The sequence below is a fragment of the Cyprinus carpio genome, chromosome A7 (genome assembly GCF_018340385.1).
Source record: "Cyprinus carpio isolate SPL01 chromosome A7, ASM1834038v1, whole genome shotgun sequence".
Lineage (NCBI taxonomy): Eukaryota > Metazoa > Chordata > Actinopteri > Cypriniformes > Cyprinidae > Cyprinus > Cyprinus carpio.
Genome location: NC_056578.1, coordinates 46906544 through 46932072, shown reverse-complemented (window position 1 = coordinate 46932072; position 25529 = coordinate 46906544). Strand labels below are relative to the sequence as shown.

The following is a 25529-nucleotide window of genomic DNA, read 5'->3' as shown; positions in this document are numbered from 1 at the left end:
CGATGCAGCGGGTCTGATATAAAAACAGAGCCATTTCGCCGGGCTTACAGCAGCGCACGAGATCTCGCGATATTACTCCGATTTCAAAATAAAAGTTCAAACCCTCGCTCCGTGTTTGCATGTGGCCTAATATTAAAATTACATGGATTTAAAACGTCCTTGAATCAAGCTGTAAAGTGAAGCATGGCCAGGCCATTGGCACCCTCTGCAGCTATTTGTTATAATACATAATAAACTTAAGTTGGTTATGTTCGTATTTTGTGTACGCATATTACGTATGTAGGCCTGTTTTATCAGGGTTGTTTAATAAAACCATGTAATTACTTGGTTTTGATACTTTATTTGAACCAATTATTATTACCTCATTGTTAATTTATGTATAAATAGTCATAGTTTTTAAATAGTTTTTCACTTCGGTCTATTTGTATTCCTAAAAAATATCAGATTACGCAATTGTCAAAATAATCAGTAGATTACTTGATTACCAAAACAATTATTAGTTACAGCCCTAGATTAGTTAAAATATTTCAGAATACAACTGCAATGTTTTGATTTGTGTGATTTAAAAGACAAAAATAAAAATAAAAAATGTAAAAATAGTATTAAAATATTGTCTCATTCTAGTGAACCAAGTATCTGAATATCTCCTGAGCTAAGTGTATTGTCATACACCCTAGTGTTGCTAAGTGGTGATATAGCTCATAATTTCCCAAGTGTATGATACAACTTTCATTCTCCAGGTCAATCATATTCATGAAAAAAAAAATCAGTTTGAATAAGGAGAGCGATAACTTTGCCATAATATCCTTTCAAATGTTAAAGTTGCCACAGTCATTGCATGGAATTTCATTTTGCAGTTTCTGTACGAACCCTGTTCACAGTAGTGACAGAAATTTATTGAACCGATAAGGGGCAATATTTCCCCTCTTAAATTGATTTAAAGGTGAATTTTTAACATACTAAATCACCAGTAGGTGGCAACAAGTCACTGTCTTAATGAGGGAGTCCCTGAATCATTTGATTTGTACATTTTCTGAGAGGAGTACCTGTCCTCCGCTCGCTTCTCACGCTGACTGTCATCCGAAGTGCCTGCATAAAGACGCTTCCAACAGAGCGTGATTATGATAAATATAAACCGAATTACAGTATTTAAGTATTCACGCAAGTAATGTCTTAGGTGAACGTTTGGGGAACTGTTGGGGAAAAAACATCTGATGTGTAACATTTATATTAGATCTGTGCATTACAGTAGGTCTTAATATATTGGCCGTCGGTCTCATTAATGTTAATCTAACAATAGGCTAAAAGAAAAGAGGGAATCACTTGCTGCTCTTGATTTAACTGCTTTTGTAGTTTTAATAATAATTTATTTGTAATGGACACACTAAAGGGATATTTTACATTTGATTTCCCATTTTTCTTAATTGTATTTTTTTGTTTTTATGTATGATTGTTTATATAGTTGAATGTTTTTTTATTTGTTTTATTTGTTATGTTTTTTTTTTTTTTTTTTGCATTGGTTCTTATTTATAATAACAAAGATAAAATAATAAATAGCTATATTGTCATTATTAATATAGCTATTACACTGAACAAAATTATAAATGCAACACTTTTGTTTTTGCCCCCATTTTTCATGAGCTGAACTCAAATATTTAAGACTTTTTCTATGTACACAAAAGGCTTATTTCTCTCAAATATTGTTCACAAATCTGTCTAAATCTGTGTTAGTGAGTACTTCTCCTTTGCCGAGATAATCCATCAACCTCACAGGTGTGGCATAATCAACATGCTGATTAGACAGCATGATTATTGCACAGGTGTACCTTAGGCTGGCCACAATAAAAGGCCACTCTAAAATGTGCAGTTTTACTCTATTGGTTATGTAAACTGATTGTTGCAGCAGCTGTCTGGATGGCTGGTTTCAGATGATCTTGGAGGTGAAGATGCTGGATGTGGAGGTCCTGGGCTGGTGTGGTTACACGTGGCCTGCGGTTGTGAGGCTGGTTGGATGTACAGCCAAATTCTCTGAAACGCCTTTGGAGATGGCTTATGGTAGAGAAATGAACATTCAGTTCACGGGCAACAGCTCTGGTGGACATTCCTGCAGTCAGCATGTCAGTCGCACTTTTGTGTACATAGAAAAAGTCTTACATCTTTGAGTTCATCTCATGAAAAATGGGGGCAAAAACAAAAGTGTTGCGTTTATAATTTTGTTCAGTGTATTATTAAGAAAAAAACTGGAAGAAAAGATGCAATATTGCTCTATGATTTTGTTTTGGAAACCTTCAGAAAACTAGATTTTTCTCAAAATTGACTTTGCTGACGCTATCGACTTCAAATGGGTGTTGCTCAGTAATTTTTCGTCCATTTCCAATAAATCATACATCATTCTGAAGGTCTTTTCATGGAGAATGTGAAAATAAAGAGAACAAATTTTTGGCATTGTCATTTTGCCAGCACAGGTCACATAAGCCCCTTTCCGGAATAAGCCCCTGCGATTCCGGAAAATACACGGGTAATGTGTCCTGGCAATTGTTCCCGGATCGCTAGATTTTGCCCCTTTCACACTGCCAGTGATTACCCGGAATATGTGCGTGCGTTCACACACAACCCGTAAAGGTCCCATAAAGACACATGTCATGAGCATGTTACGTGTAATGTATGAGTCAAAAACGCTAGGCATGTTAACTTTCACTTAAGCTGGGGAACGATCTCAGCATCAGCGCAGAAAGTGAGGAACTAACTGATCTCTGCCTCATTACAGTTCGCACATTTTTTTTATTTATTTTTTTTCGCGAACGCTGATCTGCCTTCAATACACCTGCTAAAATAGTCACGCGATAACGTGCATCATCACTATGACACACCCTTTACGGCATTAGTTCTGGCTTTTGTTCACACAGAGCTCGTTCTGGGACTGAACCCGGCAATGTTACTAGGTCCCCAACCCGGGATCGATCCCGGAATCAATCCCGGGATGTGTTTGCGTTCACACAGAAGGCGACCCGGCAATCCAATGTGCAGTGTGAAAGGGGCTATATTGTTCTAAAATTTATCTCACAATATTAACTAAATGTTTATTGAACTCTTGTATGAAATCAGTCACACTTGCAATCATGCTGATATTCAGGAAAAAACACTCTTGCTTGTGTGGTATTGCTAAACATCATAAGACAAACCCATACAGGGGCATTTTTGCCTCCATATTTTGAATTTTATTGTCATTCTAACTATATTCTAGGCAACATCACAAAGTGAAAGTGTGGTCTCAAGACATGATTTTGTTTTCTTTTTGTAATGGATTAACATACTCAAATGTCAGCTCCAATGTTACCAATTGAATAAACTAATGCACATTTTAAAGTAAATGGTTATAAATGGTCATGGACAATGGTTACGTGAACGACTGTATGAGTGTCAGTGTTTGCTCCCCCAGGCACATGATCGCCCCGGAAAGAGAGGCTCTGTTTGCAGCACTGGCCAATAACCTGGACATCATTAACCAGCAGAAGCAGCGCCTGGACCGGCTGGAGAGTGACCTGCACAAGCTGAGGCTCTACAGAGGGACGTCAGTGTGGAGCTTCACCAGCCAGGCGCCCTCCACACCCTCAAGACAGAGGTGAGAGCACATGTCCGCCGCACGGGGCATCATGATCCACCAGTAGTGGATTTAGCCATTAATGCTAACTAAATTTGAAAAATATGGCCTGTAACCAGTTAATAACATAATGATTATAACCCAGGGCCATAACCACCATACATATTAAGGCGGGTAAGTCCTCCCAAATAATAAGAAATGGCCAAATTTTCCCACCCAATATTTGAAATTATTAAGTTACATTTGTTGACAAAATGCTTTAAAAGTTACATTTTATGGGCTGGTTTGCCTCAGCGGTCTAACAGTGCTCGTCAGGGCCTTGTAATAACGTTATGATATTAATTTTATCAGGGCTGACGATATGATTATGAATTATGAATTTAGATTAACTAATTGCCACATTATTAAATTAATTATGTTAAAATTGTAATTGCTTGGCAGGCCTAATTGGAATGCATTTTCACAGAATAGGTGCTTAAAATTTTTCGGCACCAACTTTTTGATATCACGTTCGAGTTCATTGGTTAACCTAACAGTGGGATGAGAGGAATACAGCTTTCACTCTCAACCATACTAACATTACTAGTCAATCTAAAGTAGAACGGGCGGGTCTTGGAAAAAGTGTGGTTGAGATCCATCTACAACCGAGTCCTACTAAGCATGGATGCAGGAGCAGAGATGTAATTTTGGAGAGTAGCAAACAAACATAGTTGGCAGGATGGAGAGTAAGTTTATAAAGCATGGGGAAGACGTCCTAATTGATAAATACATTTCACTGGGCTTGGATAGAAGAAATAGGCAGAGACGGCAAGCCTTTGGGCAGCTGGTGTAAGAAATTAAGACAACCAGGTGCTTCTGCAGGTTGTGCTAGAGAAACAAGAAAGCTAATGTTTGCAACTACCGGTAAAAAAAAAAGTGCTACCACTTCACAAATTAGACCCTGAATTTGTCTCATCACAAAAGTTTATCATACCCATGTGTTTTTAAGTTTTGCCAATTTAAGCGTTTAAAAGATTTTAAACCGTTCAAGCGCAAGAAATTGTGAAAGAGAACTAAATTCGGTACTTGAGCACTGTTTTATGTGCGCACACACCCAAAATGTGTTTGACAGGAAGGCAGGCCATGTAGGTTTATGATTTAGTCTGGAACTCTTAATATGAAGCATGTCCCTCTGTGTCCTTCATTGTTTTTCAGATGTGCTCGCAACATCATCCTACAGGGAGAAACTCATTGTTTAAAATCACATTATACACACAGAGACATTCTGGACATGTGGTGATTAAAGTAATACTGTGTTCGTAATAGATAATGTTTTAGTTGAAAAAAATTTAATTCTCACTGTACAATCATATTTTTGATTAAAATACTTCACATGGTTTCGGGCAGTGGCATACAGTCTAGCAGCAGAAATTCAAATATTTCAATGCATCCGAAGCTCAAACTGGATCGGAGATATAGTGGAAAGGTCAGTTAATTGGTAAAAACCATATATCGTCAATCTCTACTGAAGGGCTGAAATACATCTGCAGCCAATGTTGAAAAAGTGTGTTTTTGATAGTGTGTCGTTCTGTCTGAGGATGAAACTCTCAGAAGTTCACACAAGATTCACATGTTCTGTGTGTTTTACAGTCTGGACAGTGAACTGGAGAGTTTGAAGGATTCTCTTCTAAAGGTCAGTCTGGAAACGGCACCCAAGGTTCCTGCCAAATCACCATGTAAGAGCTTGTGTTCCTCTTGTCATGCATGAACTGTTCATTACAGTTCAGTCCATCATCTCATGTCCAGCAGCACAGTCTGAATTGTTCATGCCATTAGACTCAAGATGCTTCTGCTCACAGATGAGCTACAGTGAGTTGTTGATCTGAACGCATCTGTCACTGACCTCATTGATGTCACTGTGTGTGTGTGTGTGTGTGTGTGTGTGTGTGTGTGTGTGTGTGTGTGTGTGTGTGTGTGTGTGTGTACAGCTAAAATGATCCCAGCCAAACAGTCACAGCTGAGGAACTTCCTGTCAAAGCGACAGACTCCACCGGTGCACTTCACAGCTCCAGGTACGTGCTTGTGATTGTGTGCATGTGTCTAGGGGTGTGCCATATTGATAACAAAAGAATGATGTCTCAGTATTTTTTGTGCTTTGTTAGTAACAGTAAGACATTAATTTGCTGAGTGTGTTTTTGTGCTGGTATCTTGGTTGCTTTATGCTTGTTGTGGACAAGCTTTTCATATTGTTTAGATTCTGTGCATGGTTCATTCACAATAGCGACATATGTATTCTGATTTTTTCACACCACAGTATAATGTGTTATTAACCACCCAGCCAAATTTGAATGATAAAAAAGCCGCTAAGTAAATAATATTAGTCATCAAAATCTTGAAAAAACAAGTAGTATTCTCTGCTCTCAAACAGTGGGGGTGTGTCCACTGGCAGTGCAGAAACCACGCCCACTTGCGGGAAACCTCTCTCTCTCAACTGTCAAATGCAAATAAATTTAAATAAGAAGACCGAGCTGTTTTGTAAATTATTGCAACCAGGTATTATGCATTTTGGTCGGCCTTCCTGTCTCCTCAGTTCTATGAGGATCTGGATGAGGTGAGCTCCAGTTCATCTCTGTCTCAGCCTTTAGAGCCCGAGGACTCGCTGGCCGTGGCCCAGGAAGAGGATGAGCCTGCACGCGTCCCGGTGCTGACACCCACTGTCCCGCGACACCCTCTACAGCCAGGCTTCAGTATCCAGTCCAGTCCGTTCAGCAGAGGTCAGACTGGCCCCGGCCCCATCCCCATCATCAGCCCCCGTGAGGCTCAAAACGCACTGAACACATGTTGCCAGTCTTGTTTACAGTCTTTACAACGTCTCTTGAAGGTGTTGCAGCTCCGAAGATAAACATGGACAGTGCCAACAGCACACCATTAGCCACAAAAACAGTCAAGCATGGAGCTCCACCCACAGAGAGGAGCACGCCTACCACAATCCCCGCCCCTCAGACTGCAGGAAGAGCCACCCTCAGCAGACATATGACCAGCCAGAAACCAGGTACAAACACACCGTCCATCACAGCACAGCAAATCCACATTTACACTCTTAAATGACATTTGAGTGATGATGTTTTAGGTTTGTGACATTAACTGCATAGAACTAATATTTTTATAATAATGCATTTAAATCAGGTGTCTGTTTATTACTTTCACTGAGCCTACATCAGTCTCATCTGTACACTAGGGGGCGACAGACACTGTACATCAGACCTACAGTATGTTCACATAAATGCTGTTCTTTTGAACTTTCTATTCATCGAAACATCCTGAAAAATAAAATGTGTCACCGTTTCCACACTAATGTTCAGCAACTGTTTTCAACATGGATAATAATCAGAAATGTTTCTTGAGCAGCAAATCTGCATATTATATTGATTTCTGAAGGATCATGTGACACTAAAGACTGGGGTAATGATGCTGAAAATTCAGCTTTGATCACAGCAATAAATTACATTTTACAATATAATCATATACAGAACAGTTATTTTAATTTGTATTGTAATGTCACAATTTTACTGTTTTTACTGTTTATCATACATGGAGCCTTTGTGAGCAGAAGAGTTTGTTTTATATAAACAACATTTCTTTGAAGTTTTATGTTTTTTAAGTTTTCTTTTAAGTTTTAAGTTAATCGCTTCTTAATATTTTTACTTCATTTAGTTCAGGGTTGTGACATGAAGAGTGAATATTCCATGTGCATCTCTTAAGAAAATGAACTCATAAAAGCTACATTTTAGTTAGATAAGAATTAGATATAGTGGGCCTCATTTATCAATAAAACATAAAAACGAGTGCAGATCCAAGCACACAAATCAACTTAAGACAGGGTTCACGTGTGATTCATGAAACATTCGTATGCTTTACTTGTGGCACAGATTTTTTTCTTTTGTTAATCTGTTATTTATTTAGAAGAAATATATATTTGTTTTTCTCCATTCGCAGAAGCACTGCAGATGCGTGATGTGACAAAGTTTGTATCCTCATGGTCTACTGTTATGCTGCTATTTGCGCATATAAAACTAAAGACGTGAAGAAAAATCTTACTGGTTGATGATGACTGACTAAAGAGCTTTGGTTGTTGGTCAGGAAAATAAATGAAATGAACAAAATACTGTCATTATACAATTCTCTGCCAGATTTACTATGCTGCACACAAGTCCAGGCTAACTCTAAAACTTGAGTACTCAAGCTCAGACTTGACGTGCGATCGTAGCCACTGCTCACGTCCACATTGATTAAATTCCAAGTTTTGCATAGAAACGACCATACGCACAATTTTCTGTCATATGTTTGTTTTGTAAATGAGGACTAATGTGTGTCCCATTTGTCACTTTTTTTGTGCCATTCTATAGTGAAGTAGTATGTTTACAACATTTACTTCAAATGGAAAACAGCAAATGTTCTTTGTAGTAAATCACCATTAGGTGTTTTGTTGAGTTGATGATACCTTTCAAAATATCATAGTGTGACATGCGTGACATGTCAGCCACCCGAAAGCATTATATAATGATGTAATTAAGCTATTATTGACATTTCCTGTTGCTCACATTGAAGCTTGTAAAACACATGGACGTGCAGATGTCACCGTGATCAGAGATGTGGCATGATGGTTTACCTTCTTCCTTTCATTGCAAAAATACTTGAACGAGCTGTGTTCAATCCAGTCTCTGCCTTTCTCACACAGAACAACCTCCTCGGCAGCAACCAGTCTGATTTCAGAAGTGGACATTCAACCAAGACTGCCTTGCTCTCAGTTGTTGAAGCCCTAAGATGGCCAAGAGCGGATTCCAAATCTTCAATATTTATCTTGCGGGATCTGTCCGCTGCTTTTGACACAGTTAACCACCAGATCCTTCTGTCAACCCTATGGGCAAAGGGCATCTCAGGAACCGCACTCCAGTTGTTTGAGTCTTATCTCTCAGATAGGTCCTTCAAGGTATCTTGGAGAGGTGAGGTGTCCAAGTCGCAACATTTAACTACTGGGGTGCCTCAGGGCTCTGTTCTTGGACCACTTCTCTTCTCTGTCTACATGGCATCATTAGGTTCTGTCATTCAGAAACATGGCTTTTCATACCACTGCTATGCTGATGACACTCGACTCTGCCTCTCCTTCCATCTTGATGATCCAACGATAGCTACTCGCATCTCAGCTTGTCTAACAGACATTTCTTGCTGAATGAAGGACCATCACCTTCAACTCAACCTTGCCAAGACCGAACTGCTTGTGGTGCCATCAAACCCATCATTTCATCACAATTTCACCATCCAGTTAGGCACATCAACCATAACTCCTTCAACCACAGCCAGAAACCTTGGAGTTATGATTGATGATCAGCTGGCTTACTCAGACCACATTGCTAAAACTGTCCGGTCCTGCAGATTTATTCAACATCAAGAAGATTCGGCCCTTTCTTTCGGAACATACTTCACAACTCCTTGTTCAAGCTCTTGTTCTGTCCAGGCTGGACTATTGCAATGCTCTCTTGGCAGGTCTTCCAGCAAGTTCTATTAAACCTTTACAATTAATCCAGAATGCGGCAGCAAGATTAATTTTTAACGAGCCAAAAAGGATGCATGTCACACCTCTATTTATCAATTTGTACTGGCTACCAATAGCTGCTCGCATTAAAATTCAAGGCGTTAATGTTTGCCTACAAAATCACCACTGGCTCTGCACCCCTTTACCTAAATTCATTACTTCAGATTTATGTGCCCTCTAGAAGCTTGGGTTCTACAAGTGAACATCGCTTTATTGTGCCATCCCAAAGAGGCACAAAATCACTTTCACAGACTTTTAAATTAAATGTTCCCTCCTGGTGGAATGACCTGCCCAACTCCATACATATTTGTATACTGGGGGTTAACAAATTAATCGGTTACATTTTGTTATTGTGGGTTAATCTAGGCTATGTTGTTAACTATTTACAAGTTTCGTGTTTGTTTATCTCATTTTTTTCCTTGCATCTGAAAATTACTTTAAGAAACAAAAAAGCCTCCTCCCCCCTAAAAATTGTGCATATGCCCATTCACTTTGTGAGCTCTCGTGCAGAACCTGCTTCCCGCGTTGCTCATCTGTGGACAATTTGTTTTTGTTTTATATGTTTGATATAAAGGTTGCTGTCCCATTTTATACAGGAATTGTTCATTTTAAAAACAATCAAATTATATAGTTAGTTATGGTAACATGCTATCAAGGTCTTCGGTTACTATGTAAGATGCAAGTTCGTTTAGGCTATTTTACATGCACTGTGACATTTTCACCCATTTCAGCTTATAAACTCCTTGAGATTTTACAATCAGTTTAATAGTATTGAGATTCAAGTTAAATCTAGTATAAAAAAATTAATAATTAAAAATCTAAAGGTCTATGAAACATCAGTCAATAAAGCATTTTTTTTTAACAATGGCACTTAAAGTTTTGAACTAAAACATTATTTCAACCATATAGCTTGTGAATGAATAAAAATGCTTCCTTTTAATGAAAAAACACTTAAAGAGAGTGTAGGTTGCTTCTGGTGTTTGGATTGATACTTCAGTATAATGAGGTCCAAGTTTAAGAATAGCCAACACTAGGTTTTTTTGGTTTGTTTGTTTGTTTTTTCCTTCAGGTAGACCGAACATTTTCCTGCCTTTGTAAATGTTGGGCTCATGATAAATAAGTTGCATTCGCCTCAAACTGATTATGTAAAATCAAAACGCTGATGGTGAACCTGGGTGCAGTTAGCATGAGTCGCGCTCGCTGTGAAGCGGGAGCAGCTGGCAGAGGATTCTGCTTGGTCTTAAAGCCTGCCTCAAACGCCTGCGTTCACAAATAACAATGATTTTTGCAAAAAGAATGATTAATTATCAATTGAAAATTTTTTATTATTATGGTCTGGTGAAAATAATAATATGGGCTGCGAGAAAATAATAAAAAGAGTAGGGCTGCTGTGAGTGCAGGCAGCATATTTCAACCCAGTAGCATGACAACACACAGCCCTCGTGACCAAAAAACAGACCGGCCCACCTGGAATCATCCTGCTGCTGCCGATTAGCCAATCCGGGCCTTATATATATATATATATATATATATATATATATATATATATATATATATATATATATATATATATATATATATATATATATATATATATATGATCATATAAGATCAGCATTTAAACACTATAATAAAACACACAAGAATTAATTTTGTGTGATGTTAGCTTGTGTAGTGTTATTAGTGTTGGTGGAGCAGCTGGCAGAGGATTCCGCTTGGTGTCTGGTTTATATATATATATATATATATATATATATATATATATATATACATATATATATATATATATATATATATATATATATATATATATATATATATATATATATATATATATATATATATATATATATATATATAATAATATATTAAATGATTAATATAAATGTGTTCTGCAGTTCGCTGGTTTATGTTACACCATTTTTTTATTTTATTTTAGATTTTATTTTATTTTTGCAGAATGGAGAAAGGTAAAATATAAATTTTATTTCAATTTTCATTTTTGTGTTTCAGAGGAAAAGTCAATGTTAAGGCATCTCTCTTACGGACCGTTCTAAAGGCAGAATTTATGCAAATGTGTATAAATTGCTTTAAAAACTTTAACAGAGATGTCTAGAGGGTATTTAATAGGTCTGCCCCCCCATGTAAGATTATTCTAGTTACTAGTAGTCATTCATTTAAGTCATTATTCAACTAATCGCATGTTTATATTAAATTAACACAGTCTAATCAATAATGAGCCTTAATATATTCTGCACTCAAGCACACGCATTAAGTTTGCCACAAAGCACAGGCAGAAGTAGCTTAATAATTGTGGAAAAGGAGACATTTTAATTATTTATTAATAAACTAATGTTTTCTTGTTGGCTGCAAGATGAAATTCACGGTGCTGACTCTCATCTCCACAGGATGTGCATAATCAGGGACTATTTGCTTTCATTTGGAATTGGTTTATTTAAAAGTAGACATTTCAAGCTTTCTGTAGATATATTTCTCATGTATGTAAGGCACCCCAAAAAAAGAAGAAAAAAAGAATGATCGTGAAGGCGCTTCCCTGTCATGCATGCGCATCAACAATTTTCAGCACAAACACTTGAATATGAATAGTAAAAGAGCACATTTCTTTTAGGTTACAGTATGGGATCCACATTAAAAATAAATCTTCACAAGTCTACAACTGAGACAGATGCAGTTATAACCTGTAAATTAAATTTCAGTGATTTAGCTAAATCATGGCCAGGTTTAATTTATTCATTTCTTGTTTTAGTTTGGCCTAAATAATTGGAGCGAAATTATTCAGTGCGTCACGTTTTACTAAAATAATGGAAATATGTTATAAAACAGGCAACAATTTTTTAATCCATGTACAGACAGATATCTTTCCCCAAGTAGTCATCTGTCAAAATTTATGTTTGGTTAAGTGACACAAAGTATGTGCGTGTTTTATTCTGTTTTATTCGTTCTAAGAAACGAACATAACATAAGTTGGCTACTAAAGTTTCATCTGTGAATATTAAATATTTTAACTACAGTGTTTTTCTTTCATTTTCCTCTGACTGCAGCCATCAAATGTAACACACCAGTGAGGCAAAGCTGACGTCTATTTGCGAAAATGTGCTTTGATGCGTTTGTTTGATAACTTGTGGTTAAAGCGCCACTCAGTGGTCAAAAGCTGCAAATGCACTTTGCAGACGCAGCGGCGGCGGTAGAAAGCACACTCTGGTTGGCCACCTACTGTACAATTAACAAAAGCTAAAAAAGTCTTCTAACACTAGCTTGCTCTATTCTTTTCCTATTCTATCTCTTTATTTATTTATTTACTTATTTTCTTTTTATTTATTATATAATTTAAAAAACCTTGCTACGTGTACTAGATTAAGCTAACTTAGACTTGTTATAGCACTTGCATATCTTTGCTCTTTTGTTGATTTTGATTGCTTCCATTGTCCTCATTTGTAAGTCATTTTGGATAAAAGCATCTACTAAATGTAAATGTAAATCTGAAGTAATAATGTCAGAATATTCCTTCATGAATAATATATCTGCTGCTTTGGGCTACGCACATGTATTCATGTGTTTGTTACAGTGTGTCTGTCATTTTCTTCAGGAGTGTCTCTGACAGAGTCCACACTCAAGATGGTTCCTCAGGTGGTAAACGTACAGGAACTGAAGAATAAAGGTCCACCCATACCTGTGTCCACAACCATCAGGTAAGAGACCTTCACACTGCAACCACAGCAGGGGAGTTATGGGCTGTTTGTATGATTTTCACCCTGACTAAAGCGCTGCTGGAAGCTCTGCATAAGCACTGATTGAAAATGCATGCAGTATGCATTATTCTGGGTTGTTTTTGTGTTTGTATAACTGCGATAGTTCATTCGCTGTGACACAGAGCTCATGCCACAAATCACACATGCTCGTTATGCACAGTGCTTAGAAGAAATCTGATGTTCATTCACTGTGCTGACTGCCTATGTGTGTGTGTGTGTGTGTGTGTGTGTGTGTGTGTGTGTGTGTGTGTGTGTGTGTGTGTGTGTGTGTGTGTGTGAAATCCTCTCTCTCTGGGTCTAAAATGAGGCAGACGACAGGGTCAGAGTGAAGTCTGTGTTTATAATGGGCTATGCATGTGTACAGCGTCCTGTTTTAACCTTTCACATGAGCTCATCTGCCCTCAGGGGTGCATTTAGACTACAAATGTGAGCGTGCTCAGACCCTCTTATCTGCAGCGCTGCTTGATGAACAACAGCAGCTGGACACGTGATGCGTGTGTTGACCTATGTGACAGACAGCAGCTCTCATTTAACTGCAGAAGTGCACATTAAAAGATTCAAACTAGAATAGCTTTGAATATTCATAAAATAGCATTTGACATATTGCTGGACTTACATGACCACACAAATCTGTCCATCACAGAACACCGCACATTACTGTTTGCTGTTTTAGTTATTGCTATAGTTGTCAGTATTATTAATGTTAGCATTATCATTTGATTTATAGTTAATGTTACAGTTATTGATATAATTATTAATAATTATATTGTCATTAACATTAGTATTACCAATTGCATTATAGTTACTTCAAGTATTGTTAACATTTTAGTTATATTTTTGTCAGTGTCGTTAATGTTATCATAGTTATTGTTATAGTTATTACAGTTATAGTTGTTGATGTTAGCATTAACTATAATGTAAATCAGGGATATTCAAAAGGCGGAGCGTGGCCCAGACCTCAGCTTGGACCTTGCAAGATATAATGGCAATGGCAGCACCGTAAATAAAGTGAGCAGCACTTCAAAACAACGGAGCTGTTCACACAACAAGCTCTCAGGATTGTTTATTGTAGCCAAACACGCTTCATTCAATCCCTTCCCGTGTGCATTGCTTCTCTATAAAGACACTAAAGCACCATTAAGAGCTCCAGATCACACGGTTCTTTTAGAAACAGAAGCAAAAACACGGTGAGCAGCAAAATAGATTGATACTTTTGTTAAAACAATGCTGCAAACAGTTAATTTTACCTTTCATACATACGTATATGACCCTGAGTCTGACCGTTCAAAACAGGTTTGTTTTTTCATCTACATTTAACATTATTAATCAAAATTGTTAAGAGCATTTTAAATCAAACATATAAGTAGTAAAATAAGGATAATTATTTGTAGATGGCAAAGCATGGCATAACCATTGAAATTACTAGTTAACTTTGTTTTCTGCTTATGATAAGAGTATTTGACATAAAAAAGTTCTCGAGACTTCAAGAGGAAAACTCTAAACCCCCGTACAGTATCTTTTCTGTCACATGGCATTCTGCCTTACATGTTTCTTAATGTAAAAAATAATAATAATATTAGCTTGATAAAACATCTGATCTTATACTTTAAAATTCATATCTAATTGGGCTCAACTGATAATTTTTTTTTAATAGAAAAATTCTCAGAAGACAGTTACTATTAACATTAGCCTATAGATACAGTTGTAGTTTTTGTAGTTATTGTTAGTTATTGTTGTTATTAGTTATCATTTGTTACTGTTTAAATAATGCGTCCCGTCACAAATTCAAATGCGGCCCACCATGCTGAACACAATTAAAAAAATAACTTTCAGTTTTACAATTCATTTTAGTTTTTACATTAATTTAAAAATGTAATAAAGAAATATAAGCTATAGCCTAATGTTTTTTATGTAAAATTATTTTGTTTTTCATATATTATTTTCAAACAAGAGCAGACCTACTCACATAACGTTCCGCATTTAACGAACACATATAAGCACGCACTTTGGCAGAATTCAGTTAAAATAGTCATCAACAATGGACAAATTTGTTTTTAAGGGAGAAAAAAGAAATGTGGAAAAAGCCAGCGAATGAACACATGCAAACAAGAATAGTCACAGTATCAGCAGTGAAGGAGAGTGCTGGATTTTCGGTTTGCCCTGCAACTCACTTGAAGAAGTTCAGGCAAATGGAAAAACCCATACTACGCAGCAATCATCCTTAATTGCAGAAATGTGGCAAAACATTTCTGGAGAGAACCTCATATTATTAAATTTGAAAGTGCTTTCCATATTTGGATCAACATAGGCTACATTTGTGAACGCACATTTTTTGCATTGTTGCGCGTCAAGTCATGCTCCCATGCGCGTCTTACAGACTGCATCTTACAATCGCAACTTAATTGTGCTGTTACTCCTTTCGAGCTGAATTTCACAAAATTGGAATTATTTATTTATTTCAATGAATGTAATCGATTAGATATCATAATATTTTGGCTATAATATTATAAATCAGGTTGGTTTGTATTGGTGACGTAATATGTTAATGATATGCATGCGGCCCGCGAGACTTGCACTTGGACCGTAGTGCGGCCCAGTGGAAAAAAAGGTTGAGAACCACTGGTTTAAACTATAGCTATTTTTATAGTTATCATTTACTTTTAAGTTATGGTCGTAGTTGTTAGTATTGTTCACGTTTTATTTATTGTTGAAGTTATCATCACAGTTATTGTTATCGTTATATTATACTTAACATTACAGTTATCGTTATAGTTGCCATTAACATTTATGTTGTAGTTCAGGTAGTTGTTGTGTAACTAGGGGTGTGCGATATGACGATTTTTGATGGTGGATGATTAAAATGTCTCCACTGTCTTCTTTTGAAGAAATATCATAGTATGGCACTACAGTGCACATTCTATCAGTTGCAGTTCTAGCACCTCCGTCTCAATATACTGTACAACGCAACATACATTCACATCAAATGTTACCTCAGCGGTAGGACACTGCACTTATCACAAAAGTACATTATTTGCATGTGCTTTAAAGCCTTGCAGGTTAAACGTTTCTTTCACATGCTTTTTCTGAACATGTATACCTGAGGCATGCATACACTAAAAAGCCTGACAAACAGTGCCTGATTACTGGAATAAGTTATCTTTCACGTCTGATTGCACTAATACTGTTGAAAACAAACAAGGTTTACTATATAAACACAGTTGGTTATGTCTAAAGTGAAAGTAAACAGTTGAGAGAGAAACTGATGCATGCCTGTATATTAGATGCATTCAGGTCTTAAAGTGACAGCAGGCTAAACATGCTGCCGCTTGTCATTAAAAGGAAAGTTTACCCAAAAATAAACATTCTGTCAGTATTTACATTATGATGACATAACTTTCATTTTGGGGTGACTATCCCTTTAATGTTAATAAAACAACAAAACACAGAAAATCACTCACTGCTCTTGACTGAAGAACTTTAATACAGTTGCTTTAATAAGAATCAATGTATAATTTATACAGTATATAGTGTTTTATTTTTATATTTGTTTATTCAGTTTCTTGAATGCTACTGCTAAATACACCTACTGTACCTGAAAAATAAAGCACTGTTTATTTTATTTGTATATTATGTGTAATGGTAGTGTGTATCTTTGTTTTTATTTTTTGCCCATTTTGGCCTAAATGTCTGCCTTTCTTTTTCATTTTATATTTTGTTACCTAAAAAGGCTTTGTTTTTTTAAAATAGGGAAATAACTATTTTAAATAGTATTTTAAATTATTTGGGTGTACTGCTCAGACAACTTGCAAAATAGTAAAACCAATGTAACGAAGAATCTTGATAAAATCATGATTTTCATATGATATTTTTGCCATATCGCCCACCCCTAGCTGTAAGTGTGAATAGTGTTTTTTTTATCCAATGTTGTGCACTGACACACAGCAGGATGTGAGAGTTTGTGGTCAGCGCTGTGAGTAACATGATTTGACATCATTTCCTGCACTGACGGCCTGACTTGTGCTGTCTGAGCTCAGTGGAGGCATATCTGATGTCTGTGTTTCTAAGTGTTGTGTTACGTGCTAGCAGGGAGACGCTTCATTATGGAATTACATTTGGTTCAATAAAAATGAACGTAACTTTATAAAACTTCCAATATGTGCGCCACTGAGTGGCGTCTGTACTTCCCGGACAGAGAGCACCTGTCCATCAAAAGCTCACTATCCAATCAGAGTAGATCACTGTTAAGCCTGCCCCCACGAGAGGTTTGTGTCAAAACACCAAACGAAAAGCTGCGAAGCGTAAGCGAAATCTGTGGTAATGCATTCAGAATCCACGATTAGCGAAAACGAATCTTTGAAAAACATTAACAAAGAATGAAGCATATTTGAAGAGCCTGTTAAATTTGTGCGACTGAGTTCATTTTTTTCATTTTCATTGTGTTTTTCTTCTTTTGTAATGGCATATTTTTGATAGTTTCTGAAAAAGTTATGTTCAGTTTTATAAAGATACGTTCATTTTTATAGAAGCAAATGTAATTCCATACTTCATCTGTGTGTGAATGCACAAGACAGTGTGTCCCATGCAACTCTAACCCAGACACATGTATCATTAACACTCAAACTGCTCGGCCTGAGGCAGCGGCCACACACAGGTACACACACACACGAACACGGCTGTGTTCAGAGCCGCAGACCACCACAGTAGTCGCCCTGTTTCTGCAGTATGTCAGTGATCAAATAGATCTGCCAAAGTCACAATGCATCACACTATAAACCTGACCCTCCGTGTCCACTGTGAACTGAGAAATCATATTAACTGCAGTCTCTTTCTTCGTTCTGATTGGCTGTCAATGTTTTTACTGTTCATCAGCTAGAAAAATCTTTCTGAAATAATTATATTCTTATTTTTCATCTATGTTGTTATTGTTGTATCTGTGATGTGAATTTAACTATTATCATAGGATTAAAACAATTATTAAAACTTGATAGTTAATCATTAAAGTTATTGTCCTTGAAGTGAAGTGAGCTTTTATGCCTTTACTGATAGTTACTTGTGTATAGATAGATACTGCCCTCCCTAATGTGTACTGCGCAATATGCACTACACTAGTGTTTCACCCTGTGTGTGTGTGTGTGTCTCTTCCTCTCTGTATTGATCTCTCATTCTGATGCAGAAAGAGACAGACACTCAAGTTCATTTGGTTTGTTCACCATGTTAAGGTCAGGTTACCATGTAATGAGGTCACTGGGATTCAAGCACTCAAGCTGTTTATCAGAGCACTTCTCTTCCTCTGCTTCAGTTGCTGTTCTTCAACATCTTCATGGTCACATGAGCACCGGCCTTTCTGCCTGCTCACTCTGTGTCTGTCTGACCCGCTCTACGGTGGCTGATATTTGTCCTGAACAGCCCGCAGGACACTTTCCATGTGAACTTCCTGTGCTGTGTATGAGCATCATGCTCACAGGCTCAGACGTGAAGGAAAAAGAAATGTGAATGCAGAACATCAGACCTCTTTTGTTCAAATGCTCAGGATGTTTCTCAGATGTATCCCAGCATCCCTAAACACAAAGCCATTTTTCTGTATGTATGGGCTTTTCACACACATTAGCCCGTTTCCTCCAAGCCAAAAGCAAGTTTGCTAGAGCGTGCAAAACACACATTCAGACACCAGCATGTAGAGCTGTGCGATTTGGGGGAAAAAAATCAAATAGGGATTTTATAATTTAAAGTGTTTGTTTGTTTGTTTGTTTGTTGTTGTTTTTTTACAAATTAACAAAAAAATAAAGAACACCAGGTTTAAATATTAATATGACTAATAATTATTATTATGATTAGTATTGCTAAAAAAATATTAAAATTTAAATTTAAAATTAAAAATATAGTTTAACAATAAATATAATGATGTAATAATTAGAAAATAATGTATTTTTCAGAAAACTTTTTTTAAAACCTACAAGGTTACCCGTTAACATGCAGACAGCCTATAAACTATAAGTCTTTAGAAAGGTCTAAGTTTTTATTAATAAAATTTTAAACTATTATGATAAAAAAGGAGCCCATGTCTTTAATATAAAATATGCGCCTTTCATGCATCCACTGTGTAAAAAAAAAAACTGTACACTGGAGAAAAGGGAATAGGGTGGTGTGAGCATTGCTGAGTGCTTAACACATGTAATGTCTGTCTCTTTCGTACTCGTAGCCAGAGGCCGCCTTCACCCAGAAACTTAAAATATGCCTCACAGAATTAATAGATGTTCATGGAAATCCCTCATGAAAGTGATGCTAAAATAGGGTGACCATACATGCCATTTTTCCCAAACAAGTCCTGGCCAGGATTTCTATATTGCCTAAAATATCCAGGTTTTGGCTTTGTTTTATTGTTTTCATACTTACTGAAGGTAATGATTGAAAAGTAGTTTGACCAATAACATGCAGGCATTGTACATAATCGACCGATCCTGGAACGTGAGAAGGTGGGATCTACAGAGAACAGACAAAGCAATGTAAATATGCGTACATGTTGCTGTCTGCTCTCTATCGCTCTCATGGTACTTCGATGTCAGACACTGATTAGCGCAAATAAAGCCAAAACATTGATATTTTAGGCAATATACAACCCTCTACGGACACCTTGGCAATTGCATCATGGTTAGTTTACTCGCCAGACTTATATATATATATAAAACTGTGCCATTTATATATATATATATATATATATATATATATATATATATATATATTATTATAAAATAATTTTTATTTTTATTATTTGAATTTTATTTGTTTTTTTTTTTATTGATATTAGTTTTTTAAATATCTGAAAGTACACTCTTAACATAAGTCAGTCAAGCATTATAATATATATTTATACTTGATAACCATGTTTGAATACATATTAGTTATTTTAACTGAACATTTTTACTGGACTGGTGGTTTTGGTCATTCAGTGTTTCTGTAAAAAAAAAAAAAAATTGGGAAAGAAAACTAACAAAAATACTGATAAGATAATAATGTTATGAATTCTACTAATAAAAACAATATATACAATAAATACTTAAAAGGATAGTTCACCCAAAAATGAAAATTACCCCATGATTTACTCACCCTCATATATATACAATTATTATTATTATTATTATTATTATTATTATTATTATTATTACAATTATTATACACTGCCCGTCCAAAAAAAGTCACCACCTGGATTTAACTAAGTAAATAGTTAAGATCCTCCTATTGGATAATTACTGCATGGATGATTATGTTATGTGCCCAAAGAATGAGGTCAGCTGACTACCTGAATATACTGAATGACCAGGTTATTCCATTAATTAATTTTTTCTTCTCTGATGGCACGGGCATATTCCAAGATGACAATGCCAGGATTTATTGGGCTCAAATTGTAAAAGATTGGTTCAGTGAGCATGCAACATCATTTTCACACATGGATTGGACACCACAGAGTCCAGAGTCAGACCTTTACCCCAATGAAAATCTTTGGGATGTGCTGGAGAAGACTTTGCACAGCGGTCTGGCTCTCCCATCATCAATTCAAGATCCTGGCGAAAGATTAATGCAACTCTGGACGGGAATAAATGTTGTGACATTGCAGAAGCTTATCGAAATGATGCCACGGCCATAATCAAAGATAAAGGCAGTCCAGCAAAATATTAGTGTGTGACTTTTTTTTTTTTTTTTGGACGGGCAGTGTATTGTTGCTTTTGTTAAAATAATCAAAAGATGGTCACAAGATAAATATTCAGATTCCCCTCCCCCCAGTACTCTGTTTTATTCAAACAATTATGAACATTTTTGCATTTAGATACAGAAAAAGTTTGCCTGTTGAATATTAAAAACAAATGAACAAACAAAAAATATGAATCTCCATGTCTGCCATGCAAATCAACTGTTCCTGCTCCTCTTCAGACTGGATCTCTTCTATCCACTTTCCCTAATTGCAGATTCAATTATTAGATCTGTCAGCATTAATATTTTTATACTTAGATTTTTTGGGGGGGATCAAACTGTAACACCGTATGTCCCGAGCAGACGTGACGTGACCAAGGTTATTGTTGTAAACAAAAACTGAAACTAAGACTAAATCTATCAGTTAAAAAACATTTTCGTTAACATTTTCGTTAACATTTTCGCTCTCATCCCGTGGCGGAAAATCTGACGTGGTTTAGTTTAAAACCAAACAGGCTGTATAATACATTTTCCTGTAGATAGTGCTTTATGCATGTGAGGTTAGCTGAGGCTGACAGTAACATCAGCTAACTGATAAATATGACAGACATGAATGATGGCAGGGGGTAGGAAACGACAGAGCCCTGTTTGGGACCATTTCGAATTTAATTCCGAAACAGGAAAAAGCAAATGCATTGTCACGCTGAATAATACACTTTGTGGTGCTGAAATTAAGGGGAAAAATCCCACAAACCTTAAAGTACATTTGCAAACCAACCATCGTGAAGAATACAAATCCTTCATGGCGAAAGATTCGGAAAGGAAGACTACCATCGGTAATGATAAAGTCAACGAGGGTGCTAGTAGTTCTCAAACTCAATTGCAGCAGCAGACTCTGACATTATGCTTCCAAAAATCTGAGGTTTGGCCAACAATTTCAAATGAACATAAGAAACGAGAAAATGCACTGGTAGATTTGTTTGTTGAGACTGGCATGTCCAACACATACACACAAACTCAAAAAGATTGAATCTTTAATATGTATGTTTGTTCATATGCATATGCATGTTCATCATGTATTATGTAAATTTAAGGTGCATTTGTTTGGTTCTTTTTTGCATCTCAACCCCCTGTTATTTTTTTATCAAGAGTTAACTGTAAACTGTGCAAACATTACATTTTGCTGAAAATAAATGTATTGCTTTGCTTTCTTTGGTCTACACTGGAAGTGTTCTGTTAGCTGCTAAACTATAATTACTAAAACTATAACTGAAACTAAATAAAATAAAAACTAAATAGAAATGTGTTTGCAAAATAAAAACTAAACTAAAACTTACAAAACCATTCATGAAACTAAAACTAAACTTAAATTTAAAGCAAAATTGAAAACGATATTAAAATAAAAACTAATTTAAAAAAGCAAAACTATAATAACCTTGGACGTGACCCGATAAAAAGTATCTTTTCCATGTAGTTTTTGTCCTAACCACCCGCAATAGCGACACGTGACAATAAGCGACACGGAATTCTATTTTAGAAATGTTTTTTTATTTTTGTTAACAACATACAAATTATGACAGTGATAATCTCAGGTAATGATTATGTGCTTTATTTAATGTTAAAAGTGTCTAATGTGAGTTTGAATATTATTTGACTTTATAGCCATAGTGAAAGCAGACATTTTACCTCAGATCTCAAAAATAAATTAGGCTAAAGCAAACTTACATTAAAACTGAACTCACTGCGAACCCACATCCATAACAAAGACTGTACCACTCACTCACTCACTCAAAACTGGTCAGTCCATTCACATTTGAATCATCTATTTTCAGTGTCCACTTTTCTTTACTTCACACTTGCCGTGTTTTTGCTGTCACATCGTATCAACACTGGACGCGACAAAGCACAGCAAATCATTTGAACTTTGTGTCAGCGCATCATAAATAGGACAAGTCAGCAGTTTTCTGTCGAGTGTAGACCGTGTAGACAGTATCACTGATTATAATAAGTTCTATTGTATTTTGCCAGGCCGCTCATGTCCAGTGTAGACACAATGTAAGTTAATGTTGCTTTCTGATGCTGCATTTGAATTTTCATGCCACATTATTTTAAAATCTTTCGGTACTCAGTTTGATGCAAAACCAGAATGTTCTGACTAGCTTTGTGAAATGACAAACAGCAGACGGACTGAATGAGACGCAGTTTCGCTGTCTGACAGCAAGAGATGCTTATGGAACAGCAGATACATTGTTTCCTTGGTTACCACTGTAAACAAAGCAGTACTGCGCTAATAGGAATTATACAGAGATGAGATGGAAAGAAAGGGTTGTGTTACTCTCTACACTGCACACAACCTGAGGGATTCCTACACTTTAAGTCTTTGGAGACATGAGACATGAGACATGAAAAACAGTGCGTACCGCAGGAATGGTGTTAACAGAAAATAGTAGTGGTTTTGTGGTTTTGAAGCCGTGAAATTTTCAAATTGCGGTATACCTTGAAACCGGTAATCGGCCCATGCCTATGGCTGTCACAATTCCTTGATTAAATTTGAGTACTTGATTATTAAAAAAATCATTGATTGCATTTTGCCCTTGTCGATTAACTGGCAAAATACCGGAAGTGGCACATACTAAGGACGAGAATCCATGAAAAGCATTATTATTTCAAAAAATGCCCAAAATATTAAAACCGTTTACAAATCATAATAAAGCATAGTGCTACTGTGAATTCACAAAGACTGCGATTCAATGAAATAAATATATATGCTGTGTGTTTAATATGCACTTCATTTATATATGCATGTAGGTTACGTGCATCTCAGAGCGGCTCTGTTCACAGTAAATGCTGCTCCACACAAACAGTTATCATTTACATGCACGTACCACCTCAAACTCCAGCTGTTGGTGCCCTGCTGCAGGCATGTGATATAATACATAATTTACATAAGTTATGATTATATTATTTTATTACACTATGTACTTGAACTGTTTTGTTTATTGTAACCATATGATTACTTGCTTTTGATATTTTATTTGAACCAATTATAATTGCCTCGTTGCTATTATGTATTTTAAGTCATTTTAAAGTCTATTGTTTAGGTCTATTTTTATTACTACAAAAAAAAGAATAATCAACGAGTTACTCAATTACTAAAATAATCATTAGTGACAGCCATATTAAATATTGTAAAGCTGCTAGCTTTAAATCAAAATCACAATGATCAGATGCTTTCTTATCTGCTGTTTATTTTGTTTTTGAGAGGAAGGTGTGCAGCACATATTTACATATTCATCTAAATGCCGCTCTCAGCACCACCTGGTTCAACTGTGTTTACATTCAGACTCTCATAAGTGCCATGTGTGTCTTCTCTTGAATTGAATTACAGTCCTGCGCTACAGTGTCAAACTGGGCAAACTGTGTTTTTTTCAGGCCTTTACATTAGGTTGTATGAGATTTGGAGACAATTTTTTATTGTTGACAATAATGTTGACTAATCATTTCAGCACTAGTCATGACTGATTTATGTGTCTGTAGCGCATCTGTTCCAGCACTGGCGGCTCAGGTGGTTCAGCAGGTTCTGGCAACGAAGCCAATAAAGTAAGTCACACATGAGCTGCTCCAAACACCAGTCACAATAGTACAGTTGCTGCTGATTGCAATGTCAAACTTCTTTTTATCAGAATTCAGTGTTAGTAACAAGGATTTTCTCTTACAAATCACGAGCACAAAGTCTCCAGAGTAAACAAACATCTGCCATGTGGTGTAACCATTGTTTTTACATGCAGAATTCATTTCAAGGTGCGTTAAAGGTCCCAACACTGCTGGCAGGTCCTGCCCAGACTACAGCAGCTAGTTTTGTGTTTGGTGAGTGAGACTCAGAGTTCCCACATATGTACAAATAGTATAAGAATAATAAATGCTAAACAGATGAAATAAGGGCTGCACTACTTAGTTTATACTCCAACATCTGTGGAGTAATGGTTTGATTGTAGTAATGAACTGGTTTGTGTTTGGGCTGCTGAAAGTGAAGCTGCTAAACCTGATGCAGGAGCATCTTCATCCATCAGTGAGAAGAACTCAAAGGGCTTTTCATTTACTGCTCCGTAAGTTACGAAACATTATTACAGTGACCCCCTTAATCTCAGTACAGGTCTTCATGCTTGTTACTGATTATTATGAGTAGTTATCTTGATCTAGTTTATATTATTCATACAGCTTTGCCCTTGTGGCAGCACTTCTGATATACTGGAATATTAAGCATGACTAATGTCTTTATATTGTTTGCATATAAATATGAACTGAAGTATGTGGTTTAGACACGAGTCTGCTGTTTGCTGTTTCAGAGGTCATCAGGGTTCAGTTTCACCTCTCAATCACAGGACACCAACAACAATCAAGGTATCATCTATGTGTCTTGTGTCATTTAGAAATGCAAACATTTGATCTTATTCACTTTTAACACTGTATTAGTCATAAATGTGCCATGCCAATGGCCAGGAGTCAGAGCCACTATCTGCAGAAATCTCCACATAATTGAAAACATGTGTTCTCAACCACTGACCGGGGGCCCACAAGGGGGCCTTAGCAAACTTTGAAAAAAATCTTTGAAAAAAACAAAAACTACAACAAATCAAAAGAGTTCTTATTTTAATTCTGCCCCAAACTTCTGGAATTCAAAAATGATATTATTTTCATTATAATTATATTAGTTAGTTATTTTCATCTACGGATCCCTCCTAATTTCATTGAACTAAAAAGGGCAAGCCGTTGTGGATAGTGGGGATGTTGATAACCACTGATTTAGACCCCAACTATTAATAAGCGTGTTGCATTTGTAGCTTTGGGTAATACCGTTTCCCATGTTGAAATCCATTTAGCACAATTCGGCCAATAGTCT

At 36.4% G+C, this 25529-nt stretch overlaps 1 protein-coding gene across 1 annotated transcript in view; it reads left to right on the top strand.

The window, feature by feature from the left end:
• Positions 1-25529, top strand: part of LOC109050441 (nuclear pore complex protein Nup214-like) — a 49426-nt gene that overhangs the window by 7458 nt on the left and 16439 nt on the right. Inside the window, 11 exon segments of the mRNA XM_042761429.1 lie at positions 3134-3156; positions 3440-3622; positions 5231-5316; positions 5569-5652; positions 5743-5747; positions 6171-6354; positions 6462-6632; positions 12781-12883; positions 24167-24229; positions 24442-24496; positions 24976-25030. Coding sequence (XP_042617363.1) covers positions 3134-3156; positions 3440-3622; positions 5231-5316; positions 5569-5652; positions 5743-5747; positions 6171-6354; positions 6462-6632; positions 12781-12883; positions 24167-24229; positions 24442-24496; positions 24976-25030 — 1012 coding nt within the window.